The sequence below is a fragment of the Bubalus kerabau genome, chromosome 20, assembly GCF_029407905.1.
Source record: "Bubalus kerabau isolate K-KA32 ecotype Philippines breed swamp buffalo chromosome 20, PCC_UOA_SB_1v2, whole genome shotgun sequence".
Lineage (NCBI taxonomy): Eukaryota > Metazoa > Chordata > Mammalia > Artiodactyla > Bovidae > Bubalus > Bubalus kerabau.
In genome coordinates, this window is record NC_073643.1 from 47763872 (window position 1) to 47784776 (window position 20905).

At 42.7% G+C, this 20905-nt stretch overlaps 1 protein-coding gene across 1 annotated transcript in view; it reads right to left on the reverse strand.

The window, feature by feature from the left end:
• CACNA2D3 (calcium voltage-gated channel auxiliary subunit alpha2delta 3) overlaps nt 1-20905 on the reverse strand; it is a 908562-nt gene that overhangs the window by 86498 nt on the left and 801159 nt on the right. The window contains exons 28-29 of the mRNA XM_055556946.1: nt 5152-5213; nt 3949-3993 (exon numbers count right to left, since the gene is read on the reverse strand). Coding sequence (XP_055412921.1) covers nt 3949-3993; nt 5152-5213 — 107 coding nt within the window. The remainder of the gene's footprint in view (nt 1-3948; nt 3994-5151; nt 5214-20905) is intronic.

Below are 20905 nucleotides of genomic sequence, written 5' to 3' on the forward strand. Positions count from 1 at the left end.
TTCACAGTTATCAGCCTCTGTTTCCACTCTCATCTGGTGTGGAAGGAACAGGAGTGACAGTATGCAACAAAGATTGTCAACCTTGCAAGGATGTTGTGTCACTGAGGTAGAACTGGGTCCCTTAATCTGAAAGGTGTCATTTAATTTTCATTACAGGCAATATTGTTACATTAGGGATATTCAGTCACTGTGATGACTTCATAAACATCTCCCTGCCAACAACCACTTGGATTAAATTATTGGGAAGTACGGTGGAATGGAGTAAGGCCCCTGAAGTTAAGTGAGCAGAGTGCTGCGTTATGAAAGAATCAGAGTAGAATTAGCCAGATTCTAGTCTGGATAAATTGTTTCCTCTATGTCTCTTTACAGTAGTTAATTGCCTTCTCCATTCTCCCTCCTCCAGTAAAAGGAAATAGAAGAGAGATTTTGTCAGCTTCCCCTCACGATGCTACTTCTGCCCCAAATTAAGCCAAACTTCTCAGGAGTCTGTCCATCCCTTTGTGACAAGGGCAGAGTGACAGGCTGAAGGGCTGGGGCAAAGCAGGAACTCTAAGTTTGACAGACATGGCAAGCACCCATTCCACAGCCACCTGCGACAAAACATCCAAAGATGCAGTTGTTTGGAAAAGGCAGAAATAAAGAGCTGGTGACGGTTGCCTTAAAAGGCAACTTTCTTCAACTCTTTGTTGCCTCAATATTGCTCAGAGAAGTCTGGTTTCTGGTCTCAAAAGCAGATTAGGTAAGATACCAGGCCATGCTAGGTGGGCTGTCACAGATAGTAAGGAAAACTGGGGAGGAAGAGTATGGAAGTGAGAAACATTAGCACTAAGCTGTGTTACCTGGAGGTATTAGCTCTGAGGCTAAGATACTAGCTTGAGAATCAGAGACTTGGACACTTGCAACCAGCATGACTTTGAGAAAAGCCTTTTAACGCTCCCAGTCTCAGTTTCCTTATCTGAATGATGGAGACAGCAACAACTATTTCAGAGAGAAGATTAAGTAGGCCAGTGAGTGCAAATTGTTGAGCATAGTGCAAGGTGCATTATGAGTCCCCAAAGAACCATGTTTGTGTCTATTCAGCACCTACTGTGTGCCCTCTTTATAAGTATCTTTTGGAGACAGAAGTTGTCACACAGTTTGTAGCAAGAGGTTGTGGAGGCAAGTCAGCTGATAAGCACATGTGCTCATCTCCCCTTCTAACCAGTTAGCTCCTGGAGGACAGGGTCTATCTTTGACTCTGCATCCCATTGACTCCTCGGGGGCTGGAGGTACCAGGGATGTCAGGAGGCCTCAATAAATAGGTCCTGAAGGAAGAAGTCAGTGTGAGACAGGTTGCCTCTCAGGTTCTGAAGTTAACAGTCCCTTGGGTGGAATGAAGCTCCTTAAAGTCCTCTATTAGGCCCATGGCCAGGCCCTCCATGAAGAGGTATCTATAAGCCTGGAAGACATCTGGCCAGACTGACTCCACCCAGCAGCCCAGGACACTCAAGTCAAGGGCCCAGGGAGGCCACTGCAGGGGGAGACAGAGGGACTGGATCAGATCCGAGGCAAAGTGTGTCTGATAAGCGTGTGGGAGTTGCGCCAGGTCTTCAGTAGAGAAGAGAAGCCAGAAGCACGTGAACTTAATGAGCCCCCACAGCTGTTTTTAATGGGGACCTGATCACTTGAGGGCAGTTGGAGGAGTGGAGCGACATGGTCTCAAAGACTTAATTAAAAGCTATGAAAGGGAATGACACATGGAAAGAGTCTGCTGAAAGGATGGAAAGGGGCCTGGCTTTTCTTTTTAAAACTATGTCAACTAGGTGCCTGAAGCCAAAACTTTAGAATCAAAATGGGAAATGGATGATAGCTTTCAAGTGCAAAATGGGGATATTTGAGCATCAGATCAAGTTCAGCGATCCAGCCTATGCCACACTTAATTTTCAAGGTATGAACCTTCAAAACGATATCTTAATGAGGCTCCATCCCCAAGGCTATTAAAGCAGATATTAGTAGTGAGGAAGGTATCCTACCTTGTGCTTACTATGCCCAAGGGACTAAAGTGTGTATGTGGTTGCCACCTGAGGTTTTAGGTTCGGGCGAACCGCTACATGTGTCTGCAGACATTTTCATTTGATAGCTAACGTTTATTGAGGGCTTACCACAGGACAGGAGCTGTGCTATAAAGTTTCCATATATTATCTCATCCGTCCTCACCATGACTCTGGGGGTGTTTCTATCCCCAGTGTATAGCTGAGGAAACTAAGGCAAGGCTTATTACTTTCAGAGCCACAGATGGAAGCTACTCTGCCCGCACAGCCTGTACCTTTAACCGCTATGCTAGACCACCTGTGAAATCAGTCACTGAACAACTAACATACATTACACTTTTCTAACTCTAAGTGGGAATCCATTTCCACTTAGTTTTATGTATGAGAATGCACAGAGGCTGTGTTAGGCTGTAGGAAGATTACCACCTCTGACTTTATTCATTAAATTGTTCAACCAACTATTTGTCCATCCAATCAATCAACCAGAAACCAGTCAGTCAACCAACCAACTATCCAAAACACCATCAATCCCACCAGCCAACCAACCATCCATTCAGTCACGCAACTAACCAACCAACTGTCCTCCGTGCTTTTAACACAAGTTGGAGTTAGTAGCTTAACACAGGGCCTCGTAACACTGATTAATCAATGCTACTGTTGAGCTGTGTGATCTTGAACTGAGCATTACAGTAAGACAAGTAATGCCTCAAAAACAGAGGAGAGGTTTGAAGCCACTTGACTAGCCTATGAACGGCATTCCCAAACTTACTGAAAGGGTACTGGTCATAAAACATCACAGGGTACTCTTTCCTTTGGGAAAATTATTTTTGATCTAATGGTCAGGAAAAGTCGGGCTTTTGCTTTTACTCTTTGAATAGTAGTAACTCATACAGCTATTATGATTTTTTTTTAACTGCCGGATATTTAAGGACTGAGCATTTTGTACTTTACCTTCACCCTATACTCCCTCTTTTATATTTCTTTACTTGCCTTTTGTTTGCCTATTTTTTTTTAAATATACTTCTAATCCATATATTCTGTGTTGGAATTATGTTTGGTTAGGACAGGAGCAGGATTTATTTAATCCCTGTGGTAACTAGAAGGAATGTAAATGAGTGATCATTTATAAGCTCCACTTTATGTATTGACTAATGGTTTGGCTGACTCAGAGAGAGAAGGCTGCCTGAGCCAAGGTGAAATGCTACTTCACATGTGGTTGATCTAAGATGTGGGGCAGAAGGTACATGGGACTGGATGCTGTAAAAACTTAAATCTGATGGTCAAACTTGGGACAGTGGTATATCTTTTTTATTCTACTGCTCATGTGTGGAATTCAAATTTGTCCTCCCAAGACTGAGGGAGTGAGATAAGGAGAAAAAAGAAGGGAGGGAAAGGGAGTTATAGAAGGGAAGCAGTATGCTAGAATGCAGCATGCTGAGTTTTCAACGCTTAGATTTTTAAGCTTCTTTATTACATGAAATTAAGCAAGACATTTAATTTACCTGATGCTCAGTTCCCCCCTTTGCAAAGTGGGACATATATTCCAATCCATTTTACTAGGTGGTTAAGAAGATGAAAAGAGGTACCACATTGGTAGAAAACTCTGAGAATTGTAGTGAGAGTTTTAAATGTCAGTAATTTGTATTGTGTCCTATAAAATGCCAAAATCCCAACAGTGCTGTTCATGGGACATTTAAATTATACTTCCCCAGCTCTCCAAAACTATCTGATTGGGAGAAGAAAGAGAAAGAAACAAAGCAAATGTCCTTGGGTTTTTGGAGACTGGTTACAGCAATCTCTTAGATCTGGCTCTGTGAGACATTCCCCCTGTGAGAAAGCACCCTCAGTCATTCCGCCACCACCCCACCCCCTGCCCCAACTTGATCAGAGTAGAGACAGGCCCAGGAGACCATCATACCTCGTCGTCACAGCTGATAGAGCATTTGCCATCCAGAGAGGCGCACTGTGAGGTGAGGCGGAAACAAAAGGAAACATGTCATTTGGACACACCAGCATCTGCTAAGGCTGCCACCTGGTTACTGAAGGACAGCCCATCAAAGTCCTAGCCTGTTTCATCCAAAGGGAATGCTCCAGGATGAATCTGCCCATCCTCTCTAGGATGAGTACCAGCCCCAGACAGTAATATAAAAGCTAATTTGGGGGACTTTCTTGGCAGTCCAGTGGTTAAGACTTCGCCTTTCAGTGCAGGGGTTGCGAGTTCAATCCCTGGGTGGGGAGGTAAAACCTCATATGCCTTGCAGCTAAAACACCAAAAACATAAAGCAGAGGAATACTGTAACAAATTCAATAAAGAATTTTTTAAAAAGACAACTTAGGAGTAACCTGGTTCTTTTTCATTTTAATTTATGTTGTCCATGTTAATTTATGCTTTATTCGATATCTTTTTAAGACCTCAAATCTTTCTGTAACAAGAAATATAATTAAGTATTTATTTAATTTTAAATTATTTCCCACTGACTTTTTAAAAACTTCTGTGTTCTTGATGCATAAATTCCTAAAGTATTTTCATTTGAAAAACTATATACCATCTCAACATATAGACTTGGACAGATGGAAACATCTTATGTGTTGCCATTCCTGCTGAGTTACTGAACAAACACCACTGATATTACTTCGTACAGAATACACAGTGCAAGTAAAGAATGTTCCCAGATTATCCAAGGCAGAGAAGCCCTCGGCCAAAGAAAGCAGATGCATGCAGATGCATGCTTAGTATAACCCAGCTATGCAGAATCCTTCAAAAATGAAATAAAGAGACTCACAAATAATTGGGCATCATAAGATTTTTAAAAAGTCACTATGCAAATTCACAAAAGTCCCTGATACTTAGAAGAAAAAGTTCTCTTTATGGCGGTCACTATTTTGATCTCACAATTACAGCTGTTTTCAGGAGCAAACTCTCTGCTTTCTCAGCATGTGGTGTCTCACATGCTGTCAGTCCTTTACTTTGCACTGAAATGAAAGGTAACCTGAGCAGCCCAGCAGTTCATTTTACAAACATTCATCGGAAATCTGGCACTTTTAGGCTCTGGGTACTCAAATGTGAACACCTGTATAATAACAGTGTTGCTAATGCTTCAACATGCTGATTATAACTTACCTGTCTGCTGGCAGTCCAGAACTTCCTTTGGAAAAATTCAAGTTTCATCTGAATGCCTACAGCTGGGACAAATTATAAATGAAACAAGGCATTAGAGATCTCTTTACACAATTATTTAAGATTATCATAGAAAATTATCTGTCAAGGCAAGATGCTGATGTAAGCATATCAGATAAAAACACTTAAAAACTAAATTTACCAGTGAAGCATACAACTAAGACATTTTATTGTTCAGGTAAGGAATTCTCAAGGTTACCTACACTCATATAACTTTTGACAGGACAAACTGAGCACAGCGCATATGGCTCTTTGGAGAGATGTTACTTGAGTGTTTCTTTTTTTGTTTGTTTGTTTGTTTTTTAATTTTATTTTATTTTTAAACTTTACATAACTGTATTAGTTTTGCCAAATATCAAAATGAATCCGCCACAGGTATACATGTGTTCCCCATCCTGAACCCTCCTCCCTCCTCCCTCCCCATTCCATCCCTCTGGGTCGTCCCAGTGCACCAGCCCCAAGCATCCAGTATCGTGCATTGAACCTGGACTGGCAACTCATTTCATACATGATATTTTACATGTTTCAATGCCATTCTCCCAAATCTTCCCACCCTCTCCCTCTCTCACAGAGTCCATAAGACTGTTCTATACATCAGTGTCTCTTTTGCTGCCTCGTACACAGGGTTATTGTTACCATCTTTCTAAAAACCATCATGGTTTTTTCAGAGTTTCTGTTTCTGTCATTAATGTATAAACTTGTGTACCTAAATGTATATTCTGCAAATGTTTTGAGATATGAAATTTGAAAAGTTACTTGTCATGGGTTGATGTTTGCAAGTGAGTCACTTGGTCATGATGTGACTTAGTTTAACTGGTCCCCAGTATCCACATCTCAATGATCTTCTCTCCTCAGGAACTCTGTGGAATTATATAGTTCTTTGCTTGTCTGTTAAAAGTTCCCTAAAGCAAGAGTGAAAGCTACTTCCAGTGAGAGAAAGGTACAGAAATGGAAGAGGTTAAGAAAGTGCTTTGAGATTTTGGGAAGAAGAATTCGAGGGAACCTTAGAACTACGCCATGAACAAGCTCACAATATTTCCCTCTATGAAGTCAAGACAAAGTAACTCTTAAAACCATTAGGAAAAGTACTCAAGTCAGAGAAAAAAGTTCATCAGATGGCGAGAAAACTCTAGAGGAGATGGAAAGAAAAAATGAGATTCTCCTAGAAACACTATACTCCCCACAAGGGGCACCATTTAGCCCTGGGCAGTTATGTAGACTTCAATCCATGCACATAACCTTTCCAATTTTTGCCATATCTGCATACCACCATGGCTTCCCTGGTGGTTCAGTCAGTAAAGAATCTGCTTGCAACACAGGACACCTGGGTTTGATTCCTGGGTCAGGAAAAACCCCTGGAGAAGGAAATGGCAACCCACTCCAGTACTCTTGCCTGAAAAATCCCCTGGACAGAAAAGCCTAACGGGTTATAGTCCATGGGGTCTCAAGAGTTGGACATGACTTAGCCACTAAACCATCACCATCACAGGATTCTTATTTATCTTTCCACACTTTTTTTTTTGCTGAAATACCTACAGTAACTTCAATCCACATAATGATATATAGTAAAAGAAATACATGATTACCAATGCCCCCCCAAAGTTCACTCATATACTTTTACCTTGCCACCGTGTTAGATGCCCCCTAACACTTCCCACCTTGGGAAAACATTGCTGTGCTGGCTTCAGGAACTTAAAGATTCATGAAGACCTTGGGTTGTTACCCTTATTATTACCAAGTGCATCTCTACTTCCTAAACAAATCTTTGAAGCAAGACCTGAGAGTCATAGTTAACTATGACATGTACACTTAGAGAGACTCATCTATCTTTGCACTCAGAATTTCAAGTTAAGCATAGCTGCAACACACAGAATGGAATTCTCTGAAAGGTACCATGTCAGTACTCTGGGCTCATCCTGCTTTGCCTTAAGTGACTACCTTCTGGACCATAAGCTCCCTAGGGACAGGGACATGTTCATGTTCCCCACTGGATCCCTGCCTCCAGCAAGGGGCCAAGCACATAGATGGCCCATTGGTAAATGCTTGCTTTTTTAGAAAAACCATTCAAGTGATAGCATAGTCAGTACCTAGCTAGCTGGATAGATAGAAGAGTAACATCAGTGTGAATTATAATCATACCCAAATAAAGGTTTTTCCATGGCAGTTCTCAACACATTAGAACCATATGGGGAACTTAAAGAAAATGTTCTGATGCCTGGTGCCTTCCCCCTCCACAGTGGGGAAAAAAAAAAAAGTGAAAATGTTAGTCACTCAGTCGTGTCTGACTCTTTGCAACCCTATGGACTGTAGCCCACTAGACTCCTCTGTCCATGGAATCCTCCAGGCAAGATACAGGAGTGGGTTGCCATTCTCTTCTCTAGGAGATCGCCCCGACCCAGGAATCAAACTCGGTTCTCTTGCATTGCAGGTGGATTCTCTAACATCTGAGCCACCAGGGAAGCAACCCCCGCTCTCTACCCCGCACCACCCACAGTAAGACCGTTTAAATCAGAATTCCTGGAAGTGGAGTCTAGGCACAGCTATTTTAAAAAAGCACCCCAAGTGATTTGAATGTGCAGTCAAATTGAGCATGGTTACTCTACAGGTCTTACTAAAGAGAGTAAGTTGTCCATGGAGGAAATACCATAATATGGGCCATTTGGTCAGACTACAGCAGAAGCTGCTCTTCCTAACTCTGGAGAAAATCTCAGAGAATACCTGTAGGAAGCTGATATTGAAGCCTGAACATAGTCACTGCAGTTTCAAATGAATCTTGTCTTCCAAAATGCCTGAAAAGCCATATCTCTACTGGAGATGAGCCAACTGAGGAAGCTGTAAATCAAGGTGCTGGCTGGGTTTCTGGTCAGATCCACCAGCAGGCAGGGGTGAGAGTGTGCCCTGGATTTAATAAGGGGCTTGGACCAAGTATCTCTGGTTCTACTAAAGATAGGGAAGGATGGCAGAAGGCTGACTTCCATGCAGAAGGCCTCAGGACTGTTGAAACATTCAATGACTGGTACTTAATATTTTCACAGGCCCAGGTCAGCAGTCACAGCAGGCTTCGAGACTCCACAGGATAAAAGCAGAGGCTTCCCTGAAAGAGTCACCCCATGGTGACCTTTCCATGATGTTTCTAGTCCGAGCAACCCAGAGCTGCCCCTGGCCCACCCATCGTCTACTGAGTTCCCCTGTCAGTCACCCGTGCCCTTTCTGAGCACCCTTCCCATTCTCTGAGGGAGGCCCCATTTTCACCTCTCTAATGAAGCGAGCTGCTCCCTCCTGGGTGTTTATCCATCTAACATACTTGCAGCCTGCTATCATCTGCCCCTTTTGGTCTGTACCCCAGCTCCTCAGAGTGCTTTAATCTTGCCTCATGAGTCAGTCCCTCCATCCCATTAATCATGCCTGTTGCTTCTCTCTGATCTCCCTCCAGCAGGCTGCATCCTCTCCCTGGTCCTGATGCCCTAAACTAGACACTGCTTCCCTCACTCCTCATTCACTCCCTGTCTGGGCCATGAGGTCGATGCCAAAGGACTCCCAGACAGTCCTGACTACAATGGATCTGCACTGTTTTGCCCTGGCTGTGTTTTTGTTGCCCCCTCCAGCAACTGCGGCCCATGGTTTCCCACTTCTGAGTTTGTAGTTTGTTCACCTATAAGTTTATATATGTCCCTTGGATTAAGAGATTCACAAGCCCATGGGTGGGCCAACTTCATGACCTTTACACCAAGATCTAAGCTGAGTAATAAGGGGAATGAGACCACACACTCCCTCAGAGTCTACCTGGGGAGTAGTCACATGGTAAAAGCAACATCAGAGGCTTACACAGAGAACTGTGGAGCATAGAGAATGGGGCAGACTCAGCCTGGAGGAGCTGACAAGAACTTTGTATCAGATAAAGCATGGAAATCTGACTCATAGGAAAAAAACAGAGGAAAGATGAGACTCAAGTGCAGGAACAGGACAGGCAAAAGGGTGGAGCCTTTTAAAAGACCATACTGCCTTCTGAGGCTTCAAAGAATGGGAGTGGGGAACTTGGTTGTGCAGGCTGAGGTCAAATGGAAAATGTCCTTGAATGTCAGGCCAACAAACCTGAAGAGTACCCTGTAGGTCAGGAGTTGGTCCAAGGGCCACATTCACCTCTTTTTGTCAATAAAGCTTTACTGGAACACAGACAGCCTTATTTGTTTATATACTGTCTAGTACAATGGCAGCATTGAGTGGTTGCAACAGGGGCTGAATAGCCAACATAGCCTAAAGTGCTTACTATTTGGTCATTTACAGAAAAAGTTTGCTGGCACCTGCTTTAGGGCTGAAAGAGCCATTAAAGATATTTCAGTAGACAAGTGAAAGGACCTCAGATCCATATTTTAGAAAGTCCACAATGAAAGCCTTGAACAAGAAGTACTAGGGAAATGACCTGGACAGTGGGAGACGAGAGCGAGATGAGTTGAGTTACGCAGCCACAGCCACTGGCTGCATCTGGCTAGTTATTTAAGTACAAACTGATTTAAAGCAAAAAACAACAAGCAAACAAACACCAAAAACCCTTTAAAAACCAGAATAAAAATTCCCCATCACAAACAAAAATGCTTAAGGGCATCCCATGCCAATTTTATTCAGAAAAACAAATATAAGCTTTCACAAACATAAATTTAGCTTCTCACTATTTTCATTTTTTGTTCTTTTGTTTCCTTTTTTCAACTTTTAACAGAAAAAAAAATGAATCATCATTATTTTAGCAAGTCCCCCTCTCTTCCTCCACCCCCACACATCCTAAATGGAACCTGAGATATTTGTCATGCCCATCTATCCTGTTCTTTCAACATTTCAAATCATAATGGTATATTCTGATTCAAGTCAATCTTGCTAATTTAATAAGAAAAACAAGGACTGAAACGGTTTTAGCGAAACCCAAGTCCCAGAGAGAATGCAGAAAATTAAAACACCATTCCTGGAGTTTGAAATTTTTTAGACAGTCCAGAAAATCATCAACATATTTTTCCTGGAATTCATGGTGCTCCTAACTTCCATCTGATTGCAAAGGCTCCATGGTTCCCTATCAGGAACTTTCAACACAAGGATGGAGACAGAGTTCCCTTTCCATAAAAGCATCTGGTGGTTCCTTATTCACCTCCCAGGGGCAGAACACACCTAGAAAAAAAGTGTTCCTTAAGATCCTTCCCGGCACCCTAATATTGTGTAAGTGTCCTGGGACAATGACCCTAAGATACTGGGATGGTCTTTGGAAATAACAACATAGCAAAGTCATTTTTACAAGAAATGCCACCCCAGAGGGCCCCAGAGCCTTTCACGTGAAATATTCATGCATTGACAGCACTGACATTTCATAATTTGGCTTCAATTAGTCGGTTACTATTCCTTAACACACCTCAGTCCTCTAAAGAACACCTGGGTACTCATTTTCAGCTTAGCGATACAGACTACAGAGCTTCCGTGTAACCTTTCCATTCAGTCTTCTTTTTTCCTCAACTTTCTAACATCCTTTCTATCTATTTTTCCCCTCCTTCTCTTCCTCCCATGTTTTTCAGAAATCAGGTACGAGCTAGGTGGTCAATGGATTGAAATGAAGACATGAGGTATGCAACAGCCAGGGATGGAGGCCTGGGGAGGGCGGTCAAATCACTGAAGAAAGGTTCACCCTTCAGGATGCTCAGAGCTGACAGACAAGAGCACAGAGCATCACTCAAACACCCACACATACAGGCACTTCATTTGCAGAATGTCAGTGATGGTTGTTCACTCACTAAGTCATGTCTGGCTCTTTGCGACCCCACAGACTGCAGCATGCCAGGCTTCCCTGTCCTTCACGGTCTCTCGAAGTTTGATTAAATTCATGTCCATTGAGTCGGTGAAGCCATCCAACCATCTCATCCTCTGTTGCCTCCTTCTCCTCCTGCCTTCTGTTTCCCAGCATCAGAGTCTTTTCCAATGAGTTGGCTCTTCACATCAGGTGGCCAAGTACTGGAGTTTCAGCTTCAGCATCAGTCCTTCCAATAAATAATCAGGGTTTATTTCCTTTAGGATTGACTGGTTTGATCTCCTTGCAGTCCCAGGGGCTCTCAAGAGTCTTCTCCAACAGCACAGTTCAAAAGCATCAATTCTTCAACGCTCAGCTTTCTTTATGGTCCAACTCTCACATCTGTACATGACTACTGGAAAAACTACAGCTTTGAATATACAGACCTTTGTCAGCAAAATGATGTCTCTGCTTTTTAATATGTTGTCTAGGTTTGTCATAGCTTTCTTTCCAAGGAAAAAGTGTCATTTAAATTCATGGTTGTGGTCACCATCCAGTGACTTTGGAGCCCAAGAAAATAAAAACTGTTAATGTTTCCACTTATTCCCCATCTACTTGCCATGAAGTGATGGGACCGGATGCCATGATCTTAATTTTTTGAATATTGAGTTTGAAGCCAGCTTTTTCACTCTCCTCTTTTACTCTCATCAAGAGGCTTTTTAGTCAGTGGTTAGTACACTGCAATTAGGACCAATAGCTGACCTCAAAGGCTCTAGTCCTACATTGTCCCAATTGGTGGCCACTAGCTACATATAGCTATTTAAATAAAAATTAAATAAAATTAATAATTTAGTTCCTAAGTTGCATTAGTCACATTTTAAGTGCTAAATAGCCACAGGAGGCTAGTGGCTACTGAGTGTACTGGACCCAACAGACCCAAAACATATTCATCACCTCAGAGAGTTTAACTGGACAGTCATCACTGATAACAGGAACACAGCAGAAGAATTGAAGACTGGTGTCCCTTGAGAATTAAACATAACATTCCCCACAGATCTGTCCAAGCTATCCACTCCCTGGAGGTGGAAGAAATGAGGATGACTTATGTATGAAGGTTCTAGAGCAGACAGACCTGCCCATGTGAGAAGACCTGGATTTGCAAGAGGAAGCTGGTAATTAGTTTGAGAGAAGCCCAAAGAAATCAACGCAATACGCTCAGTGTGGCTACCACCCCCAAGATTTATTTATTTTGCTTTATAGAATTTGAGAATACAAATTACATTTCCAGTGCTATTATATTCAAATGCATTCAAGATGAAATCATGCATGCATCTCATATCAGGTTAACAGACGTGCATTCAAGTGTAATCCGAGACTCACCAAAGAACAATGTTACATGTAAAATTAGAAATAAAATAACTTTTTCATATTGTATTCATTTAGAAATAATTTTCTGTGGGCTTGGCCTCAACTTGCAGCATACTCCTAAGAGCACAAATCTGGTTTGTAAAACAGTGCTCACCATGCTTGGCACGCAAGCTCACATAAACACCCCTACCTCCATTTGCCCAGTTCCCCAGCCATGTGATATATTCACATACAAATCCAGGAGACAGAAAAATAATCCTACTGCCATCAACAAATTATAAACAGGGAAATATTTACCAAGAGCTCTTGTTGTGAACCCTGCTTCTAAGACAGCTAAGTACCCTTGGGTACATCACTTCACTTCTCTGTCTCTAAAAAGAAAGTCACATGAACAGGAGTTTTGTGGGATGGGGATAAATAATACAAAATAAAATTACGTGTATCAAAACTCTAAAGGTTTGACAGTGTTGTCAACATTCATATGATGATTTAGTCCTAGTTTTAACCCTTTATGTATTTCATCATCAAGTACACTTTTCACCCCAATATATTGATACTCAACAGAAAATTCAACCACAATAAATTCATATTATCCACTACTACCAAGGTTCTTGAGGATGTAATGTTAGGGGGTAAACAGTTTTTCCAGTGGTCATGTATGGATGTGAGAGTTGGACTGTGAAGAAAGCTGAGCTCGGAAGAATTGATGCTTTTGAACTGTGGTGTTGGAGAAGCCTCTTGAGAGTCCCTTGCACTGCAAGGAGATCTAACCAGTCTATTCTAAAGGAGTTTAGCCCTGGGTATTCTTTGGAAGGAATGATGCTAAAGCTGAAACTCCAGTACTTTGGCCACCTCATGCGAAGAATTGACTCATTGGAAAAGACTCCGATGCTGGGAGGGACTGGGGGCAGGAGGAGAAGGGGATGACAGAGGATGAGATGGCTGGATGGCATCACCGACTCGATGGACGTGAGTCTGAGTGAACTCCGGGAGTTGGTGATGGACAGGGAGGCCTGGCGTGCTGGGATTCATGGGGTAGCAAAGAGTCGGACACGACTGAGTGACTGATCTGAACTGAACTGAAACAGTCTACAAAATTATAATACATTTGTAGGGGGTGAAGGGGAGGGCCATGTGAGCACTGGCAAAAAGAAGCAAAAAACAGAAGGCAAGGATTCTTTTTCAGCTGAGTAAGCCTGAAATGGACTTTCTCCCTTCAGGATTAATGAAAGATGTGCTCCACTCTTCAAATACTATCACTCACCCTTTTTAGAATTGCGATTGCTCGTGCATTCTCAGGACAAGGTTAGCTAGATCAGCATACAGAATCCAAAAGAGTTACTGCCCCCAACACTGTCACTGTCCGCTCCATGTGCTCCTCAGCCAGGTCACCTGGTCACAAAGTTTCCCAAGCGACTTGCTACTGCTGGCGGCATGCGGCCAGTCATTTCATCCCGGCGCTCAGGCAGAACATCAGGTTCCAGAGCTTTTCTGGGCTGGCTTGGCCCACACGCAGGAGTGTTTTCTCCTAACTGATTCCAATCCATGGGTAGGGATATGGTAGAAAACTGTATTCTTATTAGAGAAAATAAAACTCGAATAAGTTAATAAATATGTGCTAAGGATTTCCTCTGTATTTCATCACTTGGGAGTGAACCAAGTTTTCTTAAAACCCAAATTCTATAAGTAAATACTGGCCATACATTCTCTCAACCAGAAAAAGAGCTCCTTACTGGTCGTATTCCTCAAGCAGGGTAGTGGCTCTTCTTACACGTTGTCCTCAGCCCTCCTCTGACAGAGTCCCTGATTTCCCCTTCCTTTGTGCCCCACGGCAATGATTGCTAGCAGCGACAGTAACAAGGCATGGCACATTTGGATTAAAACTCGCCTTAATTAACGGTCAACTGTCATAAATGTTAGCCAAGCCACAGTTGTTTAAATGTTTTCTTCTGTTTGTTTTCAAAATAGTTAATTGCAAGTAGAACTAACAATGAATCTGAATGTCATTTTTTTGGAATATTTCATGATTAAGTGGGGGTTTGGAAAAAGGCCACTGTCCTGCAGTGTTGAGGAAAAGAAGCCTAACCTTGCTTACATCAAATACAAGCCCATTCCAGGGGTCTGCTAACGTCCAGGATAAATGACTTACCACATGAATAACCATTTAAAACTGTAATGTGAATTATGACATAACTCATCTGTTAAATATTTCATGTGAAGATTTTAATGAATTGCATGATGGAATGTTGGACAAAAAAGACAACTGAAATCCTGGGACTAATTTGGGCGAAACTGAGAACAGAGTATTCTCATGGAAATGAGGGGGAAGAAAAGGCAGCTGCATTTATGTCCCCCTGGGTGTCAGACTGGCAAGCCCAAAGGCTTTCTTATAAGATTACAGGGAACCAAGAACGATCAGCAACAACCTTTTGAAAAATATTTAGATCAAAGCCATATTTGTTTATTATAATCTTGATAAAGCCCAAACATTAATCTCCAAGGTATGGTATTATTTCAGAAATTAGGGGGGAAAAAAACATTCTCACAGCAGCAGACACACCTCACATTTTAGCCTATGCCAAGTGAAGAAATACGATGATAAAAGGGGAGGAGGTATTTTAAATATAACCCCTAACCGATTGCATATTTCACTTCTGAAGTACACGCTGTGGTGCTGGGGTGGAGGGGGGTAATCTTTCTTATACATGCTTTTAAGTAACAAAGAGCTACATGATGTATGTCTGTGGTGAGAGAGAGGGAGGGGAAACAGGACTCATTATCACTCGATTGACAATGCGATAGCAGAGGACTGTCTTTGAAGACTCATAGCTGCAGAGGCCTATTTTAATCTGGAACCGTCCCCACCCACTGTCCGTGACTGACTTCTGGGAATGTGTGTAGGAAGGCCTGATCCTTTCGCCTACACATTTCTTTCGTAATCACTTTGTTTTTGTCCTGTCAGAGCTTCTTGGGAGCAGTCACCTTCAGTAAAGTATAATAAGTGACAATTATGAATGTTTCCTCCATTTAGATTCTAATTACTTGACAGAATCAATGTTGAAAAGAATTAGCAGGGCCGTGGAATGGAATAATAATTTTCTTTTCACCCCTGAGGTAATCTGGAAGCATTTTTCCAGACCTCATCTAAAGAAACCTATATTCCCTCAGCTTTCTAAGGCCACTGGGGCTGGCATCGAATAGTTTTTGTCAGATCATTTTATGCTCACAAAACTCTTTGAATAATATTATTTCAATAAGGTTTTCAAGCCAATACATTTTTAAAGTCAATTCCCATCCTTTCAAACTTTCAGAATGAAACATTTAAGCCTCAGGCTTCATAGTATTTTAATCAGGGTTACACAAATCAATGTCCATTAAGAAAATTATAAGTTTCCAAATTATAGCTCCCTAGTTAATAATTTCTTATTAGGTCACCACCTAATAACAGTTACCAAAGAGATTATAACAAAATCAGGGGTCAGATTTCCAAACATTTCAAAACCCATAATAGAATGGTCACAGATATTTGCCAAACACCTCTGACCTGGATGCTGATGACTGTATTTAATGCAAAGCAGCACGAAAACATCCATATGGGAATGTAAATTGGTGCAGCCACCACGGAGGCTCCTTAAAAACTAAAAATAGAGCTACCATATAATCCAGAAATTCTACTCCTGGGTACACATATGGACAAAAAAGAAAACACTAATTTGAAAAGATACATGCATGCCAATGTTCATAACAGCACTATTTACAATAGTTAAGATATAGAAACAATCCAGTCCCATCAACAGATGATTGGTTTAAGAAGATGTGGTGTGTGTGTATATATATACACACACACATACATGCAATGGGCTGCTAGTCATAAAAAGAATGAAACATTACCATTTGCAGCAACATGGATGGACCGAGAGAATACCATACTAACTGAAGTACGTCAAACGGCAAAAGACAAACATTATATGATATCACTAATACTAGTTTTCTAGTAGAATCTAAAAGGTAATACAAATCTATTTACAAAACAGAAACAGACTCACAGATATAGGAAATAAACTTATGATTACCAAAGAGGACAGGGGAGACAGGGAGGGATAAAATAGGAGCATGAGATTAACAGATACAAACTACTAAACACAGATTAAATAAGCAACAAGGATTTACTGTATAGCACAGGAATTACATTCAATATCTTGTAATAAACTACAATGGAAAATAATCTGAAAAGAAATATATATAACTGAATCACTTTGCTATTCACCTGAAATTAACACAATTTATAAATTAGTTAGATGGCAATAAAAAAAAATCCACATGGATGGTTCATGGAGCTGGGGGGAGGTGTCCAATTACTCAGATTCTCCAGCTCATGTTTTAGGGCACAGAGAAGGAAAGAGACACGTCCCAGCACACCAAGCTCATCTTAGGAAGCTCAAGTCCATTCCAGACTCCCTAAAACTCAGATCCCATCAGGAGTGGGTGGAAACTGCGGTGAATGAGAGCCCACACAGTGCGGGTGTCAAGGGAGCAGCTCAACTCAGTTCAGCTGATGCCCTGTGGGAATATCTTCTGGATACTGCTAGTTATTCTAATGCTGCCTGAGAAGCTGAGAATCTAAATATAATACACAGACAACTCACTGAAAAATTCACAGCACTCCCCGATAGGGTTACCAGATAAAATATTTCTGATTTGCTAAATCTGGCAACCCTACACTGAGGGTCACATGGCACATCCCAGGCAATGACCTGGGGTGGCCTCTGTTGCATGTTTAGACCTGAGAGCACTGAGATAGCTTGCATTCTGCACAGAAATATCAGGACCGGAAACCAAGGTTGCCTCCATCAACGAGACTTTCATGATTTTACTATTTACTTCAGAAAATTCTTGACCAAAAAGATAAGGCTGGTGCTGCTGCTGCTGCTAAGTTGCTTCAGTTGTGTCCAACTCGGTGCAACCCCATAGACAGCAGCCCACCGGGATCCCCCGTCCCTGGGTTTCTCCAGGCAAGAATACTGGAGTGGGTTGCCATTTCCTTCTCCAATGCATCAAAGTGAAAAGTGAAAGTGAAGTCGCTCAGTCGTGTCTGACTCTTAGTGACCCCATGGACTGCAGCCTACCAGGCTCCTCCGTCCATCGGATTCTCCAGGCAAAAGTACTGGAGTGGGTTGCCATTGCCTTCTCTGAAAGATAAGGCTATGAACCAGTAAATGTACTGCATGATTTACTTGAGAACTTCCCCTAAATCAGCGCATCTCAACAACAGACTGATTAAGAACAAGAGAGGGCTCAACTAGGGAAACTGCTCACTTATCAAACAACTTTTTTGATTTATCAAGACTTGAGAGGTACACCATTCTTAAATTAACCCAGTCCCAATCAGATCCCCACACTGAGAGACCCACCCAGGCTCCAGAACCCTATCACCTGCCCGACTTCCCTTTCTGGGATACCAGTAAGACCCTGTCAGGAAGGTGATCTTCCTGAGATAGGGAATACGGCTGATGTAGCTTGGTCCATGGACTCTTCTGATGGTCTTCTTGTCAACAGTCAAACTGACTTTATTTTGGTCAAAGCATTAATGTATATTTGACATTAAATTATATTATGTATTCTTTATTGTGTTTTATTCCTAACTGGCTAGTGTTAAGCTCCTGGAGGGTAGAGATTGTTTGTGTACATCTTTATTCTTTGTATCTAGAGAAGTACCCAGCCCAGGTAGGTACTTATGATACAAGTCAAAGCCGTTGGGTTGATGCTGTGCTGAAGGTGACATCAACTGTTTTCAGACACTTTTCTCTCCTAGGAGACCTACCTCTGTCATCCAGGTATCTTTGGCTCTGTTCTGAGGGAAATGAAGACCCATGAATAGCTTCTCATAAAAGCATGGACATGAGATGTGAACAGATCTGTGTGTAGGACATATCTGCAGGTGAGGGAGGTAGGCTCTATAGTTTGTGTAAGGGACTGGTTAGGAGTTGGTAGCATTCATCCAACCAGGTGAGAGATGATGGACTTCCACCCAGAAAGCAGCACCCGGGGTCAGATGGTGAGGTGCATTCTTGTTTCTAATCTCTCCTGACTGAGTGAAGCCTGGAACCTTGAGTTTTTTCACTCTCACGTAAACTTCATCTGTGTCTTGCCAGATACCATCCAGCTTTTCAATCTCAAGGGTCCATCATTTCAGTTTGGTAAATTTCAGCATGTTTTGATTTTTGCCTGTAAATGAATCATTTCATGAAACACATTTCTCTGCTCACTAATTATGTCTTGGAATTACAGAAGACAGTCTTAGGTAAGTATTCAATTAAGAGGGAGAACCTATAGGGTGAAAATCTAGTGACCTGGTGAGGGTGGGGAAAGCATTTTAGGCCACATGCAAAGTTCCAAGCTGAGAATAAGCTTGAAGTGTCTGAGATCTGCATGTCCAGTGCAAGTGAAAACAGCACATTTCCTCTATCTTTATCAGATAACAACCAGGACCAAACAAGGAGGGTCAAACAAAATTTGGTGATCATTCTGGGGACAGCTCCTCAGAAGCAGAATTGCCCTCTTGATGGTGGGTGGGTCAATAAGACCATTATCCCAATCACTGTTCAGTGGCTCCATTTCATTTGACATGGAAAAGACAGCAACAGAAACAGTCAAGGGAAAGACCATGTGCTTATGAGTGTGCTCATGCAGGAAGGCAGCCTGGAAAGGCAAGACCAGCACACCCCTGGGCCTGGTTCCCTCTCTCTATCCAGACACCCATTCCGAAGTCACATACGTGGGTGGCGATGTGCTCAGCCATGGCCGACCTGGACAAGGTCCTCCCACAAGAGCTGCACGCAAGGTGACCGTGAGCAGGGAGGGAGAAGGGAATGGGAAGTATTCATGCGCAGGTTGGACAGCATTTTGGATTAATTAAGCATTTTCTCCCCACTCCAACCTCTTGGAATCTCAAGAGCTTGGAATATTTGGGAATTAGACATGGGGTTAAGGATACCAGTTTTGTCCCATAATTTAATCAGGCAGATGTTGAGGATGGAAAAATCATCTTCTGTCATTAAATGATTGCTCTCAAACACATACTTGGCAATACTTGAGGCTCTTCTTTGGGTTCCTGAACTGGCTTTTCAGAACAGACTGCACTGATCATGTTCCGGTGCGGGGGCAGGGTGGACCATGGGGCAGGGCGGGTGCTTCCTTCTCTGACTTGGCAGGAAGTTCAAATCTGTCTCAGCAGGGTAGATACCACTGCAGAGGTCTTAAGGGTGAGCCAAGCTGCCTAACCTCAGTGCCCCTCTACTCGGGGATTTATCCCTTCTCCAAAGGTTCCTTGGCACCCAGTAGCTCTCAGTAAAGGCTGACTGACTGACTGACTGAATGACTGAACAAGCAAATGCACTGTATTCCAGGCACTAGGCAGTTAATCAGTTGCCTCTCGTGCTTTCTTTGAGGGATAACACTTTGAAACGCAGTCGTTACCAACATTCCTCCCAGAGTTTCCTGGCACCCCCTGGCTCTTCTCCATTCCCTCAGCTAAAGCATTCCATGCTTAGGGCCTCGGGGAAGGGAGGTACAGAGGAACTCAGAGAACAAAGGAGTCAATTCTGGATTTTTGAGTCCCCAAAGCTGAAGCCTAGAGGAATCTCAGAATCGAAAGGACAATATGGCAACTGCCTGGGCCAGTTCCTTCTCACCACCTGCCTCCAGCCCCTAAACTGACCGCAAGGGAAAGATGATCTGACTGGAAAGTGAAGAGACTCCAAGGGAAGCCAGAGTGCTGGGGGCCCAGGGGAAAGAGCTGTGCGGGGATGTCCTCACAGGGGTCAGCCTTTCCCACTAGTACCCCGGGACACTGGAACTCAGTCACCGCCACCCCTACTACTGCCACCAGAGGCCACAGACAGAAAGCCCAGCCCAAGGCTCCCTGATGGCTCGTCAGTAAGGCCCAGAGTGCCACAGACTGACTCCAGGGTCACCCCGGGTGGCCATGAGGGGGCCATGCAGGGCGCTGACCTGCAGCTGAATCTCCAAGACTGATACATTGCGCACCCCTCACCAATCTGTCTGCTAAGGAGCTGCCATTCCTCTATCAGAGGCCCCAGATTAATTTCATTTCCTGGTCTGGACTCTTTATAGAATCCAAGTTACCCGCAAGGACCCTGGGCTTCAAACCACTATAGAATGTTTCATCTTTTTTGATAAAAGTTAAAGAAGCTGGACCTGATGTAATCTTAACTACCCAGAACACTATGAGGATTTGATAAAATCCTCACAGGTAGATATTATCACGATCACCTCTGTTTTAATTCTGAGGACATGAAGGTTTCTGAGTCGTTAACCTAGAGGACATGGTAAAAAAATTCTGATTTAGAAGATGGGAGGGACCCTGGGGGGATAAGATCTGAACCCAGATCTTCGTGACTTCAGAGAAGTTAAAAAAAAAAACCCGAAAACATATGACTAAAGGGAACCCCAAAAATCACTCAAAAAGAGTATGTATTTAATGAGTCTACATGCATGCTAAGTCACTTCAGTCATGTCCGACTCTTTATGACCCTGTGGACTGTAGCC